This window comes from Coffea arabica, chromosome 11c (genome assembly GCF_036785885.1).
Source record: "Coffea arabica cultivar ET-39 chromosome 11c, Coffea Arabica ET-39 HiFi, whole genome shotgun sequence".
In the NCBI taxonomy this organism is placed as follows: domain Eukaryota; kingdom Viridiplantae; phylum Streptophyta; class Magnoliopsida; order Gentianales; family Rubiaceae; genus Coffea; species Coffea arabica.
The window spans coordinates 2,740,111-2,761,034 of NC_092330.1; the positions used below are offsets into that span (position 1 = coordinate 2,740,111).

The following is a 20,924-nucleotide window of genomic DNA, read 5'->3' on the forward strand; positions in this document are numbered from 1 at the left end:
GCATGCTATATCAGTAGGCTCAGATTTCACGATAACTGTGGACAGATATTGAGTTAATCAATCTCAGAAATTTTGATGACCAAATGACTAGAAATTAGAGATGCAGCACAAGAAATGGCATGTTAAGTTATCGTAAAACGATCATTAGCATATTTGGTGTAAGTTTGTAGAGTTTTGATATAATTTTGAATTTTATACAAATTTAGTTATATGAGATGATAAATTTAAGGGTAAAAAATCTCAGCGGCCACTAAACTATTGGTCAGATCATATTTTGACTATCAAACTATTTTTCGTTAATAATTGGTCACTAAACAACTTAATCAGTAAACTCATGACATTTAGTCGATAATTGTTCTTAATCTGTAAAATTAGCAATTAATCTGTGAAATAGGATCGCATAATTATTGGACAAAATTACCCTGCACTTTGCCACGTATACAGCTAATTTCACATATTAAGAGCAATTATCGACTAAATGGTCACGGATTTACTGATTAAGTTGTTTAGTGGCCAATTACTAACGAAAAATAGTTTGATGGCCAAAACATGATCTGACCAATAGTTTAGTGGCCGCTGAGGATTTTTGCCCTAAATTTAAATTTACAACCGATTTGGACGATTTTACACCAAAAAGGGGAAGAACTAGACCAACCAGTTGGATTGGACAAATTCCAACTTATGAGACCAGAGACATATATGGTTTGACTAATTGTTACCTGTTGAATATCTGGTGAAAGGAGTCTCATGTGGTTTTTTAAAAAGTATAATTAATTTGAAAGAGTGCTTAAATGCAAAACATATAATAATTGGGATTGTGTAACGAATATCCATGCCGATTGGAAAAACAAAACCATATAACTATAAATATAAATAAATAAATAAATGATTGACTATATATATGTTTGTAGTAATATGTTTGGAAAAAAATCCAAATTCAAATTTATGCAACTTTCGTGTGATCTAACAACTATAACACATTGCCATCAAGATTCTCTTCTTTTGCATACACGCTGCCTGCAAGGATCTCTTTTTTGCTTGTGTGGTGGAGAGGGATGGTGGGGCATGGTACAGATAAATATAGCAAGAATTTTCCTTCTTTCACGTGAAATTTTTTGTGTATGTGGTGGGGAGGGAAGATGGTGGGGCATGGTGCTGATAAATATTGTAAGACTTTTCCTTCTTCCACTTGAAACTTTATCAAGAGAAGCTGTGTTAATCTAGGTTTACATGCGTGATTAATGCGGTAGCGAAAGCATAAAAATAGAAGGGGTTTCATGAACACCTTTCAAATGACAATCATTACACGAACAAAACCCAGCAATAAATCAAGATTCATAAAAATAAGAGAAATTTCTCAACAATTTGATAAAACCAACAATATTTGAATTATTAGGAGGAAATTCTTTTTACAAAAGCCCTAAAGAAAATAATATGTAAAGTTTTAAACAAAATCAACTACGTGTCTGATGCATTTAGGATCCTTATTGACACATTTAATACTAATACTAATATTATTAATTAAAAATAAATAAAAATATAGAAATCTACCCTAATTAGAATTCTAAATAAAGTATTAACAATATAGATGAAGAATTCCTGAACCCAAGCATGCTATATCAGAAGGCTTAGATTTGTTTTTCTCGTAATGAACCTCAGAAGCGTAATCATATGTTGCCGCAATTTCGCATAAACAGTTGACTGACTACATGAGTATGTGATGCATATTGAGTTAATCAATCTCAGAATTTGATCGGTTACAATTTCATTATTTATTTTATTATTAATTTTTCCTTTTACCTGACCTGATGTGGATTTATTATTAGATTTTACTCACTTTTCGTAATTTACATTTATTTCAGGGAGTAGAATAAAAATATCACAATCAAGGCCAATTTAACAGTCATCGGGAAAGAATTCAAATGGAAGGTCTTCAGGGATATTTTGGAACAAGGAGACACAAGTCTTTTTTAGTAATTTGCGGAAGACAACATTCAAAAAAGAAGCACAAAAGGTTGGAGTCGTTTCTCTCCTGGTGGGCCACCGCACATGAGAGCCGAGCATTAGAATAGATTAGTAATTCAATAGGTACAGGGAGTAGCAGAAGACTTTTCTTGGGCTTTGGACAATTTTGTCCTTTAGTGGTTTTGAGTCCACGTATGTTACACTTAGGGTAGAAATAAGGGGTCATCATTTTTTTTGACCAAGTAGTCTTTTTTTCCATTATTCGGTTTTCCACCTTTTTTTCCTCCTTAATTGGGAGAATGTACGTCGCAACTATTTATGCAGTTTTGTATGGGATTTTTTCATCAATAATGAGCTAAACCCCTTTTTCTAATCAAGGAGTAACGGAGGCTTTGACTCGCCTAAAATTATGAGATCGATTTAATTTTACCTTTTTCTTTTATTTATTGGTATTCGTATATTCCTTGGTTACAGTACTTATGATTATTTAATTAATTGATTGTCTTGGATCCGGATAATTAATTAATTTGATAATCTATTGTCAATTAGAACGTTAAATCCGTAATTATTTAATTGTCTCAAAATAGTGATAACTGGCATGATTGGGTTTGTGTCAGGGGAATACGCGGGTTAATTTAAAATAACCCTGGTAGTGTGTTATTTGGTTAGAATAGGACTCCTCTAATACGTAAAGCAATTGGGAAATTAAATCTTACGGGCGTACCTAAGATTATTTCTCAATTAGAGTAGTGATTAACGGGCGTACCTTAATCACCGACACAGTAAGGAGGGGTTGATTGTCATCGCTTGTTTGGCAGTTATAACCTATTTATTAGTAAATAATTGGAATTGCCTTTGTTTCAATGATCAATTAGGTGAACCATTGCTGAAATTATTCCTTGGCTAGATCCTTAATTATCATTCATTTGATTTTAGTAAATTGTTATTTAATTTCTAGTTGGCTATTTTATTTTTATTATTTTACTTTTAGTTGAATTGCTTAAATTGTCACCCCTGATATAAAAACACCCCCTTGTCACTGTGAATTTGAAAAGAAACAATTACTCCCAATCCCTGTGGATTCGACCCTACTCATCGCTATCTACAAAAATTACTTTTAGTTTGAGTAGGTTTTATTATTGCACAGGCCAACAACCTGTCAATTTTTTACGCCGTTGCCGGGGATTGGGGCTAGTTATTTGTTTCTTTTTTATTTCATCTTGTTTTCATTTTTTTATTTATTTTTCTGTTTTTTTATATAGTTTATGGCTGCTAACATTCTATATTTTGATGATAGACTGGACTTTATTCCTGAATGGGGTTATGAGACTCGTGTTTTTCCTAATGATCAATGGGCTGCTGCAAATTGTGAAACTTATTTTGCCTCAAGTTATTCAACCAACATATACCCCACATTTCAAGATAATCTAAGTACTCCAATTGATACTTTTGGAGATTTTTCACCTCGATTTCAAACGTGGTATGACCCTTACCCAAACAGGTATGATCAAGGAGGGTGGGATAATTTCAATTTTAATTATGCGACCGGGCCAATGAATTTTCAACAGCAAGAGTCTCAGCAATCATCCTCCGTGTCAGGTATGTCTCTTGAAGAAATGATTGAATTACTAATTGTTAATTCATATCGATTTCAACAGGAGATGCAAGCGATGGTGGATCAAGTGCAACTATTGACATCCGAGATAGCAGATCAAGTACATCTATTGACATCCAGGATAACGCGATTGGCTTCTCACCTTGAAGAATTGCCTGCACAAACCAATACCAACCTTGAGGAAGATGAGAGTGCAATTGTCCGGCCAAATGACATGAAACTGCAAGAGTTTCAAAAAAACAGATCTAAAGCTACAGTTGAAAAGGAAGTTGAAGTGCAAGAAATGAGACCCCAGTATCAACTCGTTCAAGTGAATGAATCCAATGAACAATCTTTAAATGCGGTGACATCTCATCCATTCCTTCATCAATATTCTCCTGACTCTTATTGTTCAATTCCTGCTAATGAAATTGACTTTATTATACCAGAAAATTTTAAATTTCATGACAGGAATAAATTAAGAGTGATCATGGCAAGATATCTTGAACCAATAAATGCAAGTGAGGGAGGAATGAATGGAGAATTCAAATTATCGTTGACTTGTTTGACACCATTTATTAGTCCAAGGAAGACCGTAGCTCGTGTGCTCAAAGATTACTCTATTTACGAGGGCTATCGGACTATATAGAGGATGAAGCATTGAAACGAGCCACAAGATTTTATCCTCCCTGAACAAATATGACAATGTCTAGCCAAAAACATTAAAAAAATGCGCTCATTGGGAGGCAACCCAATTTCTTTTAGTTATTTGTTTATTTTTTGTTCGTTAGTTTAAATATATTTTTTCTTGGATTTGACTGATTTATGGTTTCAATTTTCGTTTTTGATGATTCATAGGTATCTCTTTGACATGACGCGCCCGCGCCAACTGGGCGCGTGACACATTGCGATCTCCTGGTGCTTGGTAAAAAGGGTTTCGATCTCCTTGACGTGCCCGCGTCAAGTCACATGGAGAGTTCACGGTCAGAAGGGTTCTTGCCCTCATGACGTGCCCGCGTCCAGTCACCTAGAAAGCTCCTCCTTCCATGCCTTCATGGCATGCCCACGTCACGTTCGCGGGAGAGATAAGTATTTAAAAAACTCAAGAACGGTTGTTGATTGTCGGTTAATCTCTGCTTTTGAATCTCGAAAATAAAATTTGCCAATGAGAAAAAATTTTCAAAAAAAAAAATTTAAAAAATAAAATTTTTGTTTCACCGTAGCTTAGATTTTCAAAGTGTAATTTTTTTTAAAAAAATAAAAATAATTTCTCTTTCTTTTTCTTTTTCTTCTTTTCTTTCTTTTTCTTTCTTTCTTTCTTATTCTTTCATTTTCTTTCTTCTTTCTCTCTTCTCCCTTGTTTCTTCCTCTTGCTCGATGCAAAACCTTTGTCCGCCGCGCCAATCGATCCGCCACCATCTCCTCTGTTGCCGTGCGCCGCCACTCTCCGTTTGACCGCCATTTCTTCGATCCACATCGCCGCATCTCTCTCTCTCTCTTTGCCCACCTAGCCCGCGCACGCCGCCCATTCTTTCCCCCTCACGGCTCTCTCCCTTGCGCGCTCAACTTCTTCGCGGGCTACCCACGTGGCCACCTAGTCAAGTCACCGCCGTCGATCCCACCCTCGCACGCACGCTGCCACCACTAGCTGTCCTTTGGCCGCCAACATCATTCTCTGTCACAGCGATTATTTGGCAGCTTCCAGTGGTGAAGGTATTCGAACTCCAATTCCAAGTCTTTGATATTGTTTGGTGTTGCTTGTGCGATTAACTGTCCAACTGGAGTCATTTGATGAAATTTTTGGTGGGTTGAAATTTTGCATTTGTCTATTGATCATTGGAAGGCATCTCTGCCAGTGTTTCGATTACTGAGGTTTTGGTTCAATTATTTCTGATATTGCCTATTGAATTGGGGCCCTGTGCCGCGTGATTTACTTTGTGAGATTGGTGATCACTAATTGCATTATTGGGGACATTCTGGCGATTGGTTCATATTGCTAATTTGGGGACCATTGTCTGTGCTTTCGATTGTTTTATTTGTGCATGTGGTTGTCAAGCTGCTCGAAGTCCTTTTTTGGCTGATTGTTGACTTCAGTGGTCGGGGTTGAATACTTATCTTGTTGGTATTTTTCTTTGGGTAATCTTTCTTTGCTGGTGGGTGACTACATACTTGGCGCTATTGCTCTACTACTACTTTGCTATGCTCTAGCAATTTCTTTGGTTTTGGATTGTGATTTGCACCAGTGGTACTGGTGGGGTAATTGGATCTCAATTGAGTACCTCTATTTGGTTGGCCGAGTTATTATTGTCAAATTTCTAAGCTATTATTGTTGAAATTGCTGATTCTGAGTTAAGACATTAACTGGCCAACTGGAGCCATTTGTTGAGATTTTGGGTGTACAGAGTCTTGCATTTGCTGGTTGAATTGAGTTATGATGTCTCAGAACTTGGGCGCGTACTTCCACTACATCGGTTTCCCTCCACCGTCCCCGCCTGCCTTGTAGCCACTCGAGAGGGAAGTTTCGTTGTCCTCTTCGCTTTAATTGCTTTAATCCCTCCATTGAGGACAATGTAGGATTTAGGTGTGGGGAGTACAGCTGTGCTAGTTTTTTCTAGTTTTTAATTTTCAGATGTTCTTCTTTTATTTTTAGTTTGTTATTTGTCTAGTCTTCGTTTACTTTCTTTTTTTAATGAATACCGAAGTTTGATGTTGGATTGTTGTCTGTAATTCTACTATTGCCAAGTTTTAATAATAAAAGGGTATCAAGTTAATGTGGTTTAGTTTAGGGACTTCTTTTTGGTGAATATCAGTAATTGCTTGACTCTTTTATTTTTTGGTTAACTATTCTAGGCATAGGAAATAATTGTTGATTTTTTCATGTGAATTGGTCCGATTATTAACTTTAGTTCTCCATGTTTGAAAATTTGAGACTGGCTGTTGTTACTATTGTGTTGTTTTGTAGTTATCGTACTATATGAGTATAAATAAGAGTTGACTGTACTCCGCTAGTTGCTACTACCGAGTAACCGGGGATTTTCACCTAAAGTGTCGATTCTCTCGTCAAAAAGTAGTAAATGCTATAAGTACGTGGTCACGTGGCGATAGAACCTGAGTAACCGAGTTCTTTCATCTGACAAATGTCAGAGTTTGCGTTAAAAGGCTCCCATGGCTATAAGACTAAGTCTCGTGTTACTATTGAAAAAAAAATGAAAAAAATGAAAAAAAAGTGATGGTTGTGTTAATGTGTGATAAAAGTCAGCTTGCCGATTTATGGATTTAATGTTGAGATTTTGGTTAATAGTTGGACCATTTGCTGATAAATGTTGAGCGACCACTCCTTTTTCTTAGATTAGTTAACCTGAAATTGGAAGAGTTTATGGTTTAAAAGCTAATCGGAGTGATGTTTTTTGGACTTGACCATTGATGCTTGATTATTATTTTTCTTGGTATCTTGGCAATTTGGTGGATAGAGCAATAGCCACTATCACATATTGGTGTTTGTTTGTTGTTCTCATGCTTGAGGACAAGCATGGTTTAGGTGTAGGGGGAATTGATCGGTTACAATTTCATTATTTATTTTATTATTAATTTTCCCTATTATCTGACCTGATGTGGATTAATTATTAGATTATACTCACTTTTCGTAATTTACATTTATTTCAGGGAGTAGAATAAAAATATCACAATCAAGACCAATTTGACAGTCATCGGGAAATAATTCAAATGGAAGATCTTCAGGGATATTTTGGAACAAGGAGACACAAGTCTTTTTGGGTAATTTGCGGAAGACAACATTCAAAAAAGAAGCACAAAAGGCTGGAGTCGTTTCTCTCCTAGTGGGCTGCCACACATGAGAGCCAAGCATTAGAATAGATTAGTAATTCAATAGGTACGGGGAGTAGCAGAAGACTTCTCTTGGGCTTTGGACAATTTTGTCCTTTAGTGGTTTTGAGTCCACGTATGTTACACTTAGGGTAGAAATAAGGGGTCATCATTTTTTTTGACCAAGTAGTCTTTTTTTCCATTATTCGGTTTTCCACCGTTTTTTCTTCCCTAATTGGGAGAATGTACATCGCAACTATTTATGCAATTTTGTATGGGATTTTTTCATCAATAATGAGCTAAACCCTTTTTTCTAATCAAGGAGCAACGGATGCTTTGACTCGCCTAAAATTATGAGATTGATTTAATTTTACCTTTTTCTTTTATTTATTGGTATTCGCATATTCCCTGGTTACAGTGCTTGTGATTGTTTAATTGATTGATTGTCTTGGATCCGGATAATTAGTTAATTTGATAATCTATTGTCAATTGGGACGTTAAATCCGTAATTGTTTAATTGTCTCAAAATAGTGATAACTGGCATGATTGGGTTTGTGTCAAAGGAATACGCGGACTAATCTAAAATAACCCTAGTAGTGTGTTATTTGATTAGAATAGGGCTCCTCTAATACGTAAAGCAATTGGGAAATTAAATCTTACGGGCGTACCTAAGATTATTTTCTCAATTAGAGTAGTGATTAACGGGCGTACCTTAATCACCGACACAGTAAGGAGGGGTTGATTGTCATCGCTTGTTTGGCAGTTATAACCTATTTATTGGTAAATAATTGGAATTGCCTTTGTTTCAATGATCAATTAGGTGAACCATTGCTGAAATTATTCCTTGGCTAGATCCTTAATTATCACTTATTTGATTTTAGTAAATTGTTATTTAATTTCTAGTTGGCTATTTTATTTTGATTATTTTACTTTTAGTTGAATTGCTTAAATTGTCACTCCTGATATAAAAACACCCCATTGTCACTGTGAATTTGAAAAGAAACAATTACTCCCAATCCTTGTGGATTCGACCTTACTCACCGCTATCTACAGAAATTACTTTTAGTTTGAGCAGGTTTTATTATTGTACAGGCCGACGACCTGTCATATGTTGCCGCAATTTCGCATAAACAGTTGACTGACTACATGAGTATGTGATGCATATTGAGTTAATCAATCTCAGAATTTTTGATGTACAAATGACTAGAAATTAGAGATGCATTCAGCTATGGGCCTGGTGGCTCTGTAATTTGCAATGACAACAAATTCATAACTAATATCTGCAGCACTGCAGTATTCAATCAGATTTGGAATATGGGAAAAATGAACAAAACAAGAAATATTAACCAGATTAGCAATCAAAGTAAACGGTAGACAACTCAGAAGAAAATGAGCACCAGAGGTTGAAACGAGTAAAAGACACTTTCTAAGATCAATGGCTACCATTACACAAGTAAAAATAGGGATCTTCTTGAAATACAGCATTGGCGAATAGAAAGTTCCATGAATTGGGAATGCATACGAAAAAATGAAGAATTCACATATGATAACTCATTTTCTCATTTCGAGTACTTGACTCTTGAATTGAGACCATTCCGCTATTAATCTGTGTTATTGGCAGGCATTGTTTTACAGAAAGAAGTGGTGGTAGCGCCTGGGACAAGAAGCATCCCATCACATGAAAAAAAATAATGAACATTGTATCATTGGTACAAAATATTTTCCAAGAATTATATTTGGATAAATTTCATTTTGACCCCCTAAACTATTTGTAGTTTCCCATTTCAATCCCTAAATTTCAAAATGGGACACTTAAGTCCCCAAACTACTGAATCCGTCCCAATTAATTAAAAACATTGATAGAATCCACAAAACCATCAGAGTTTTTGCATCATGTAAAACATGTACTATTGACCAAGGGCAAGGATGGAAATTCAAATAAAATATATTTAAAAAGAAAAGGGAATTTATTTTATCCAGCACATTCGGGTCATATAATCGACCCGATCCAATTCATAAAAGGGAAGTGATGTTTCCTAAGAAAATAGAGAGCAATTGGCTGAATCTCCAAATAAGAGGTAAAAACTAAGAAGAAAAGAGCATATGAAGATAAGAAAAGAGACAAAGGAAAGATCGCACATTAAATTTATCATGATTAAATTTTTTGCATGTTAGAAAGACACTCCGCCTACTTTGCTTTAAGATGTCAAAGAATCACTATCCTTGTGATGAATTTGCTCCAACAATAAAGACAATCTTCTACAGGATATAATAAAACTGTTCTCTTGATTTCTCAAAAGAAAGTGTAAAAATCGTACATCAATTTTGATTGAATCCTCGTTATAGATGTTAAAAGAGGGTGTTTGAAGAGTTATTACTGTATTTTATATAGCGGATACAAGTACCGGAGTAGGAATGGCCAAACATTTGAGTCCAAACGGGCATAGTGTCTAGAGAGCTATCATTAAATCTTGACACAGTTCGGACTTCAAAACATTTAGTTTGGCCCACGAACATCCACTTTGACAGATTTGCATAGTTTTGGCAAACTACTCAATAATTCCCCACTAATTTGCAAAACTTATGTATCTTAACCCATGGAGTCTTCAATAATACAACTTTAACTGATGAATCTTAAGCATAATTAGAAGTATCTCTTGATTTAAACTTCCAACTGGTGTAGGTGATTTAAATTTTTAATGGAGTTGTTAGAGTTCTTAAATTGAACTATAACTCTTATATGTCAAAGACGAAAACACAACACAATTAATTATTGTCTTCTTTTCTCAAGAGGTTAATATGAGCTTTAATTAGAGCTATTTTAGCCACATGCTAATCCTAGTTTCACAATCATCTACAAAAGTATACTCAAACTCTTGTTGAAATGGCATCACTTCAATACTTATACAGGTAAAATTGTACTTGTAGAGTTCTATGTTTATGTCATGCAAAATCAACAGCAATCCCACTCATGGGAGTACTGTAAAGTAAATATTATTGACTAGGAACTTATGTTAAGCAAATTTCTTTATGATTTACAAAGTCAAAGCTATCGAACCAGTGAGGGTGTTTCTGCCTAAGTCCAAATGAGACAGATATTCGAAAGAAAACAATGACCTTGCAATATTTCCAATGAATTTATTGCTCTTCAAACTGATGTATGTTATGTGTGCGTAATTCATCTAACAATCAGGAATTTCTCTTGATAAAGAATTCTTTTTAAGATCTAGAATTGCAAGGCCTGATTTTCCATTCTTCATTTCACACAAAAAGTGAGAAATACCTCCTGAAAACAAATAGATTGAAAGGTCTAATTGTTTCAGAGAATGAGAAATTGATTGTGCTAGTGGACCATTGAATCTGTTTGACTATCATAAATATATAATCTTTCAACAATTTCAGAGATGTTGAACTCTTACCATGAAGTTGATTGTGAGAAAGAGACACGAATCCTGTTGTTGAGTTGAATAACCAAGGGGGATAGTATTTGAAATTCCTGTGGAAGACAAATTCAAATACCGAAGGGTTTTTTGAGACATATAGGAAATTGAAGACTGAGATTCCAAGAACCTAATCCAAGTCTTTCAAATGTGCTAAAAGAGATGTTGGCATTAAATGGCATGGTGGTTTTTATCCTCCACTTTCTAAGCACTGTTACCGGTCAGATTTTGTGGCCTTCAATGCCAACAATGTTTCTTATCGTCCTAACACTGCTAGCTTCGCTTATCGATATTTCCAGTGAAGAAATCGAGAAGTTGCCCCACTAATGGGGAAGGTATTTTTTCAGCAAAATTGAGCATCTTAAATTGTTGCCTTTCTTTACTTTATTGTTATATTTCAAGTGAAAGATATCATGTCAATTTATGGACCATGGACGAATTAATATGAAGTGGACAGAACTTGGACCAAGTTAAAATCTCATTTGAAATTTCCGACATTTGGTGTTGAACACCGATCATATATATGCTCAAACCAAAGCAGGCCACTGCAAATGGTGCAGCTAGTTTCGTTAGAAGCCTGATTAGGCCCTGTCGGGGCGGTGGAACAGATTAGACTAGCAGATGTCAGTCTATTGATCATTGGCATGAAAATGCCTTCTTGGATGTCTTCATGTACCAATTTCGAACTTGTGTAGCACTAGTTTTACCTCTTCTGGTTGCCAATTCTATATTCTTAACTAAAAGCTCATTTCTCCAATTTCTTATTCAAACTTAATTACAATTGAAGGTGTCCACTTGTTGTGAGTGCAATTATCCCAATCCAGAATCCCCTATCAATAAGAGGTGGTCAAATTTTTGGTCCATTAATTTGCCGTTGGACTCGAAAATTTTTTCTTTTGAATATCAACGGTTTCAATAGTTATGTAACCATAACTTTAGAATAGTAGCTGTTGAGCTGCCTTCTAAGTTATATGGAAAAGTCTGAAGTAACAATCGTTATGGTAACGAAACTGTTTTGACATGATATGATAGATAAAAACACTTTTAATAACTATTTGATTACCTGTTGAACCAGTTACCTAATTTTAATCTTACAATTAAAAACTTACTAATATTAATATTAATTATTTTAATACAATATTTAAAAAGACGCTAAAAAACTTGATGTGTCGCTAAAGTTAATAGAAACCTACAATAATAAATTATCCTAATTTCATACCATAACTATAGTCACTATAGCATTGTCCTGTATACATGTATGTTGTCAGTTATTGCTAGAGAAGGATAATAGTTGTTGCTGGCTAGTATGTAATTAGCTTCCCATTGTTTTGTAACATCCAAATGTCACGTTTGCAAGAAGATAGAGTCCAATATATTTGACATTTTGACAGTCAGCCAATGAAAATAAAATACCTCTTTCACAATAATAAAATTAGAGCTCAGTGGTAAACATATCGTACCAACAGGGATTAAAATTATTTATTTCTTTCAAAATAATTAATAGAAAGGAGGGATTTTGGAGATTAAACCAACTAATTAATTTAAACACAAAATAAACATACAAAAATTAAGTAAAATTAAATTAATAATAATGGAGCTCTAGCCAAAGTATTAACTTCTGAAATGCTTTTCTTGACTATCTTGATAATTAAAGTACGACCATTCGCTACTTTCCTAATTCAAAAGATAATCATATGTATGACCAACCATAGGATTTAAACTTACAATTGCATTAGAAATAAAAAAGCTCAATTCTAATCAACGAACACGCTATGGAGGTTTATTTAATTTTGATTATATATCTCCCTAACACAAACTCAATCAAGCCATTCACCACAAATATTGACCTATAGTTTGTTAAGCTCCTTTGTTTTCCTTCAATCTTCTGTACAGTAATCTGCTTCATTAGGTACATTAAATTAAGAATCTAGTAGGAAAGTAAAAAGAAAGAAATAGTCAGTCATTCATACTTGAAATTCACAAGCACAAAGTTTCCAGTGGAGAAAGACACAGAAACTGCTAAGATAGGATAGGATAGGTCCTACGTCAATTAAAATGTCAGATGTTCTTTCTTGGAAAACCTGCCAAAAGGAATCAACTGTGTATATGCCCTTCCTGAGCTTTGCGAGGCAATGGAACAAAAGAAAAGCAAAGCAATAGAACAAATATAAAATGTTCGATATAACCTTATATTGGGACTAGGAGGTATAATCTGCGCGGTGCGCGGAGGTATAGAAAGAGAAGATGCCCAAGACAAGCATATGATATGGAAGGAAAATATCGGAGGAGGATATAAAGCAAAAGGCAGAAAAAAGGATGAAAGGATAGACACACACAAGATTCATAAAGCATCGAAAATCAAGGCATGATAAGCAAAATCCATAATAATAAAGCATCGAATTTGCCGCTACTCATATTAGACTTTGTTAGAGCTACTAATAACCGACAAAGTTGCAGCAAATCACTAACATCTCACGGCAGCCTTTAATTCATAAAGAAGGAGCTATAAATATTTGATACAAGGTAGTCTCTTTACTCCTTTGTAGATGGGCCTTCAACTCCCTGCATGAGCTAGAACAGGAGTACAATTTTTGGCTCTATGTTTAGTTGGTCTTTGTTGAAGATGATCGGCTACTAAGGGAATGACAGCTCCACTAAATTTTACATGGTCCCAGAAATCACCCCCTTCCTTTCCAATCCCCTTCCACTGTTTTCCTGTCTTTTAGCAACTTGCACATTGCAGGCGGAGGAGATTATGAACTTCTATTTTGTGACTGCAAAAACTGCTGGCCCTTCCACCTGGAAAATATCACCAAAAAGATATTGCAAAAGAGAACAAATTTCAGCATCACCAAACCAGAGTGAATCTAAGCCATGATTTTAAGACAAGCCCACATGATAAACAATCATCTTTGACCAATAGATCCCCCTAATAAGGGACCAAATGACCTCACTGAGTATATGCTCCTGGATTTCAAAAAAAAAAATGGTTTGCACAATTTTTTTTTCTTTTCTGTGTTATTTGGCTGGTAACATAGAGAGAATCTCATCTGTTTACCATGAACTTTGCTCCCCATATTTCTTCCTCTTTAGCTGGAATTGCAGTGATCTTATTCTTTGGATTCTCATAGCTTCTCAGTTCACCCAAAGCTGTGGAGAAGAAGGAACCTGAACAAACAGACATCAACGCACATTACAAGATTGGAATTGTTCAACATAGCAAAGAAATTTGAAAGAAAAGATGTACTAACAAAAAGAAAGGAACTTTAGTGTTCCTTAACACAAGCAGTTAATGTATTCATTAATTTAAGAATCAATTCTTTGATGGCTGAATTGAGCGCCTAAGAATCAAATTTACCTTGAGGGAAAGATGCAAGGGACTTGCCACAAGCACCTTTAAGCAAGTCAGCATCATCTGCAAATGCTACCCATCCATCAGCAGTGATTCCACAATATAGAGGAACCTTAGCCTTTTCATCCCGTCACAACATCACCAACCAGACTGTTAAAACATTTCAATTAAGTCAAATCGGTAGGTAAGGAAATGCGAAGATCACTCACAGTAGCCACAAACAAGGTGGAGGTGGCCTTGCCGAAGACAATAAATGCAAAATTCCCTTCTGGGTGGCCAACAACATGGTTTGGAGGATAACGTGCCCTGTCACGAAGCGCCTTGTATGCTTCAATCATCAAAACCACCTCATTTGAAGACTTTGGAAGCCTGTATTGTTGCTTCAGACTCCCTAGATTATCAAGTGCTCCCTCAAACAAGCAAAATATGTCATCCTTAACTGCGAATGACCTACAAATTTGTATTGCCAAGTTAGTTTCACATGTCACTTTTTAAAAAAAAATTGATTCACATAAGGCCTAATTACTGCTAACCAACCAAAAATAGGTTTGCAAGTTAACAGCTTTAAAAGTTAAAAGATATATGTATATTTCATCAGATCATCGCACGGTACTGACTACAAAGGTCCCAATTTTTTGCTTCTTCCCCGCCAACTCTCTCCCCATTTTTTTTTTTTTTTAAATAGACTCTGGCCGGGAGGGGGTTGGGGAGTTGGACTTATTGGGGAGGTTGACTGACTGAATGGAAATGAATGGGAGTGAGTTCAAGTAACTTGATTCTCAAGATAAAATGAAGCTGCTAAATTTACCTCTGTGTTTTCTTTTCTGCCAATTGATTTTGTTCCGTATTAATCACTAAAAATAATAATAACAATAATAATAAAACATATTCTTACTTTAGCCGGTACTTGTAAAAGCAAGAATGTACTTTCACTTTTAGACCCAAAGGCATTGCATGTAATAATTAAAAACAACAATTGAACAAAGGGAATTAAGGGAAGTGCTGATCGATCGGACCAACTCTCTATTTCTTCTCAAAGTACAGTTTGATTTGTAAGCAATACTCATTGAGATTGGCTGCCGGCAACATATGTGATATGATATGCGCGGTGGGCTGGGGTGGAGGTCTTTCAAAATGGTGTGAACCAACTATATGCGAGTATTAACGATGTTGCTTGAACAAGCTTGAACAAGCTTGAACAAGGGACAATCCACAAAAGCTTGAACAAGGGAAATAGAAAAAATGGGAAAGCACATCAGAACAAAGAAGGTAGTACCTTAGAAAGGGCAAAAAACAGAGCAAGCTGCGGAAGATGCTTCTGCGCTTCCAACTCTATCTTAGACAGAGAATAAGAGTCCAGAAATTAAAAATCATTCTACCTGCAACCTGAAAAAAGTGAAAAAAATTCAATGCAATGAAGGTTTTAACCCAAAACCAAGAGAAAGGGGAAAAAAAGAGAGAGATCTAGTGCATGTTGATGACTGAGGAAGGGGAAGAGGACCGGCCATGAAGCTCAGTAAAGTCACTAGTCCAGAACACGTCGTCTTCGTTAAGCTCCGGAGGCAGAGTTGTCTCCAGAAAGCAGTGAGAGCGGTGCTTCGTTCAGTCAGAGCGAAAACGCTGAGAAATCTGTCAGAGGAGGGCAATTGACGATGACGGGAATTAACGGTGCCATTTTGGTCCATTTGAGTGTGACAGCTATGGTCCTACCTACTACTACTACTACTGTTGCCACCAGCAGTAGTGAAACTGCAGGACCGCGCGAGTAATCTGTTGCCGTTGGGATGGGTTTAGCTTCTGAGGATAGAGGTAGGATGAAGGAGAAGAGGAGAGAAGAAAGAAAGCGGCGGCAGCGGCAGCGGAGGAAATTTAAGAAAACCCTAGAGAGGAAGTATATGCAGGCGTCAGCGCATCGCGCGGGAAAAAAAGGCTGGTGACTCACATGTGCGGCACGTGAGAGGACGACGAAAACCATTCCAGGTCACAAGAGGCCTTCGGCTCTTATTTTATACTAGGAGATGTTCACCGTGCTCGTGCACGGTGGTAAGTTGTAGGTATGCCCATGTTGAGAGTACAGTAAATATTTATTTTAGAAGAGATTTGTTGTACAGAGAACTTATTAAGCTTGGTTGGAATTTTTTTTAATTCTATAGGTTATTTTATATTTAAAGAGATAGAACATTTAAAATTCCCTGTTTTCCTGGTGTACACTTAAGTATGCAAAGAAAATGAATATGCTATACTTTAAAATGTACACACGAGAAGTTAATGCTATTCCAATGTAATGCATTCAGTTTCAGTTGGATTGATACAAATTTTTCTTCTTCCCCAAAAACAAAGACACCATAGTGAGTCTACAGGGAGGAGAAACTCTAAAGCATCATCCACTCAATAAGCTAATAGCAAAAGCGGCTACATATTGACCCAGAGAATCCAGTATAAGCAGCCTGACATCCTATACCCAATTGCAACAGAAGGAAAAAGAACAAGGCAAAGAATCATAAATGCAAGAAACACAACTAAATAGCAACCTAGGCAAGAAGTAAATTATCACAAGGACACCAAAGCTTTCATAGTACCCTTTAATTTTCCAGTTTTGTGTGTGCATGTGAGAGAGAGGCAATAATTAATAAAAACATTACAATGCAAGTTCCAAATCACCGTGGTAAAGAAAAATGACATAATCCAAATACATTTTCGTTTTCTTATTCTATAACCTATGATATGCACTCTGGCTGCTTTTTAGCAGTGAGTGCAGAGGCATAGAGGCTAGAAAAACGAAATGTTTGCAGGCAACTTTTTCGGTGGGAGAGTTTTTCATAAGAAAAAGGAGTTATGGAGGATGGAATAATACATGAGCAAAAATAGTCCTTATACTAAACGTTGAAAAAAGAAACATGGCATAGGAAAATTTCTTATTTTGATAGATCTAAATTCACTCATTTTTCATGATGGAGTACACATGGAAACTATGATACCACGAGAACTGCTTTTCGACACCATACTCATAAAAAATTAGAACATTGTAGGTGTAAGCTGATTCAGGAAGGAAAGCTAAAATTTCGTCCAATTCCAGTTGATGCTCAGCAACAAAGACGTCCCAGAGATTATCCTTCTTTTCCTGTGGCATTTTTGCATAACGCTTGCGATGCTTGGCATTTCTATCCATTAAGCTGGCACCAATGAAGTAAATAATTCACACACTCCCAAACACAAGTTAGCTATCAGCCAAAAAATGCCAGAACAGTAGCAAGACATGAAGGTGATATATATGGCTACTCTCATACCACATAACATCTATAGTAGACAAACTATCCAAGCAAACTAACAGAAACAAGACCAACAAGAAAGGAATAGCAAATGATAGCCAAAAAAGGAAGGAAAACTTGCAAAATAAAAACAGAAGAGGCTAAACGAATTTACCAAAAAAGAATGAATGAGCAAGGAGGTTTAACAATAAAAGTCACATAGTTCGAAGAGTAGAAAGTGGTTACAACTCCAGGAGATGCACATACAATCTACATGTAAGAAAGGGAAGCAGCACATCTAGTGCAGCAACAGTGCGAAACCAAGGAAAAAGGAGCAAACATCTAGTGCAGAGCAGCTAACATAAATTGAAAAGGCATAAATACGTTTTCATTGCTCAACTAACAGCAAATGGGACAAATAACATAAAACACTGACGATTTATATCTATAAAAGCGAGTCCCAGTGAAAAAAACACACAACATTTCCTGAAAGAGGCAAGAGAAATAACAAAGAACAGTTCAAAGAGCAACGACATATGCAACGAGCAAATAGAATATCAAGCTAGACACACCGGAGGAACAACAGTCACTCAAAAACATTAGCATATAAAATAAGAACGTCACGGAGAAACGAGAAAACAAGTCATGAGTTTACAAACGCAATGCACACTATATAACCAGATAAGCAGTTGACAACCAGCTAATGCAAACCATTTAAAAGCAGTTACCATGGCAAATCAATATAATAATAGCCACTAATCTATTAAGGAAAACTGTTAATTAGTAAACAAGTCAAGCTGAATGCAGATTGGTAGAAGAACAACCTCATTGAGCTTTAGAACCTGGATAGCCAAGAAACAAGAAATATAATTTGATTAAAAGAAGTCTAAAGTAGAAACAGGAGGAACACCTCTTCCACCTCATGGCAACAAGGAGTATACTGATGCTGATGCCAAGAGTCAGAAAAAAGGAGCACACGCCTCCAAAGCAAAAGGATCACCAAGAGGAACAGGGATGCCGCAGCCAATAGCTACAGGATTAAAAAAAAGATCAAAACTTCAGCATGCACAAAAGAACAGAAACAAGGCAGAAAAACACGGGCAAAAAGTAAGAAGAAGGAAAGCAGGTCACAGAAGGCACTAACAAGCATTACAGCAAACAAATAAAGCGTAAAAAGAAAGGATCCGAAAGAAAACTGAGAAATGAGGAAAAAAATAAATAAAAAAGCAAGAGAAAATGAGAGAAAACCGAAAGAGAAGGAAAAAAACATCTGGAAGCAAAAGAAGAGTGAACATGTCACGGCCCCACCTCCCCCTAAGGCAAACCAAAGGGTTTGGCGAGTCGTCTGCCCGACTCTCGCCGGGACTCAGTCGTTCCTTAATCAAATCCAGAATAAATCACAAGAATATATAGGGCAGTAATCCAAACTTAAAGCGGAACTTATATACATTGCTATCTCAAAAGGAAGTACAGCCATCAAATGTACAAAGGTTCTCACTTCACCATACAACCAGCCCGTGCCAAGCACTAGGGCGAGAACCATTACAAAAGAAACAAAATACCTAGACTAGGCTAGTCTATGCTCTCATCCTGCTCGCCGTCCCCTATTAAGGAAAACAAAACTAAAGGGGTGAGTTAAAAGCTCAGTGAGGTTCCGAACAGATAATCAACAATCAATTCAATACATTAAACATGGAGTATTAATAATTCAAGAAACATTTACAATGGAAAGCAATAGTTACATTCATTAAAAGGATACAGGCTGACATGGAGCTATTCGTTCTTTCGTTCGTTCCCCTAACATTTCCCCTTATTCCTCCAATTATTTGAAAATTTCCTTTTTGAGAAATAAAACTCTCGTGCCTTTGTTCGTTCATTCATCCCTTTCCAGACATTGACCGGACTCCACCCATCTGGACGTTGACCGGACTCCACCCATCCGGACGTAGCCGGACTACAAGGTAATACTCGAGTATACCAAATTCACCCAGGGTCACCATATCGCCCGATCGAGTCCGCTTCTGGCTCGAGTCGATCGGTAACGAAGGGTAGGGCCCAATTCAGCCAAAAAGGCTTACATCATGCGCAACTAATGTTTCCATCATTAAATCATTGAAAATTTTACGTTTCATTAAGGTCGAGCGCGATAAAGTACACGCTCGCCTAGAAAACTCGTTTTAGAAATCCTTGAAAGCACTTAACACATTATCAAACAACAACAACAAGTCATGAAGTCAGGGAGAATATAACAAACAAGGAACACTCACCTAGTTATGCAAAATAACGTGCAAAATATCCTTCCGGATATTACCCTTAGTCACCAATGAAACCTAAGGTTGAACAAGAGAACATATTACAGTTTATCGAGCAAAACATTTAAGGGAAACAAAGAAACCCGACTAATTAGGAGTAAATCGTGTAAAGATGACTTTCAAGTAAGAAGAGGGTTGTTTGAACCCAAGGATGAAAAATCATGTTTTAAAATGGAAAGCCGGTCATGGTATTGGCCAAACAAAAGTATTCAAGTTCAAATAGGAACCTAACCCTCGAGCGAAAATTTGGGCAGCACGCCCTTTGTGTTTACCTAATTTTCCAGCCATTTAGGCTTCATTATTTTTCCTCAGCCAATCCCAAAGTCATATATATCATAAATGCAAGTCAATAGCCATTCCATAGGCTCATAACATCATAAGAATAAGAATCAAAGTCGTAACAAGTGTGGAAATACAATCTAGCAAAAGACAGATTTGACGTGTGGTTGTGGAAATAACACATCCGAGGCTACGCTTATCGGATTGAGGCACAACTTATACCATTTCGAAGGTAAGACACAGGGCTACAATGTTCATGAATATCACTTAGTCCAGTTTCCAATGCAACCTAGCCAAATCCTCAATTTACAGAACCAAAATCTCACTCGTCGGCTATTTAACCGATCTGCACTGGAATGGTCATATCTTAGGTTACCAAGGTCCATTTAGGGTGTTCTTATAGGTGTTAGAAAGCTTAAATAGATTACTAAAACTTTCATGTTTTGGAAAAAAGCTAAATCAGCATGGATCCTAGTGAACAAACATGATAAACTGGATGAACTGACGAAAACGGAACACTGGAAATTTCCTAAAATAGTGAGGGTATTTTGGTCTTTTCACAGGCTACGTTGCTCCGATTGAGCTGAAATTTTGCAGGCACCTCTAAAATGTCATTCCCTACAACTTTCATGTTTTAAGCTAAGGCCAATTCGGCCTCTAACATAGGGCAATAAAAACAGGCAGAATAGGATGAAAATTTCCAGAAATCTGAAATCTTTTGGTTTCAATGATAGTTTTCTTAATTTCTTGCTACACTTGCTACCAAAACCCCCTATATAACCTTATATACAACATATACTAATTATACAACAAGTTTAGGCAGAAATTAATCAAACTCTAACTTACATATTTCATCCAAAAATCACCACAACAACTTGCATCACTTGTAATCAAACCCAAAACATGGACTAT

General features: G+C 36.3%; 1 protein-coding gene across 1 annotated transcript; it reads right to left on the bottom strand.

The window, feature by feature from the left end:
- Positions 1 to 13,272: 13,272 nt before the first annotated feature.
- Positions 13,273 to 15,124, bottom strand: LOC113715608 (uncharacterized). The gene is made up of 5 exons (XM_072070899.1): positions 15,069 to 15,124; positions 14,383 to 14,623; positions 14,180 to 14,303; positions 13,880 to 13,989; positions 13,273 to 13,620 (listed from the first exon to the last, which is right to left on the bottom strand). Exons 1-5 carry the CDS (start codon positions 15,122 to 15,124, stop codon positions 13,585 to 13,587), a joined length of 567 nt encoding a protein of 188 aa, XP_071927000.1. The 3' UTR covers positions 13,273 to 13,584.
- Positions 15,125 to 20,924: the final 5,800 nt, after the last annotated feature.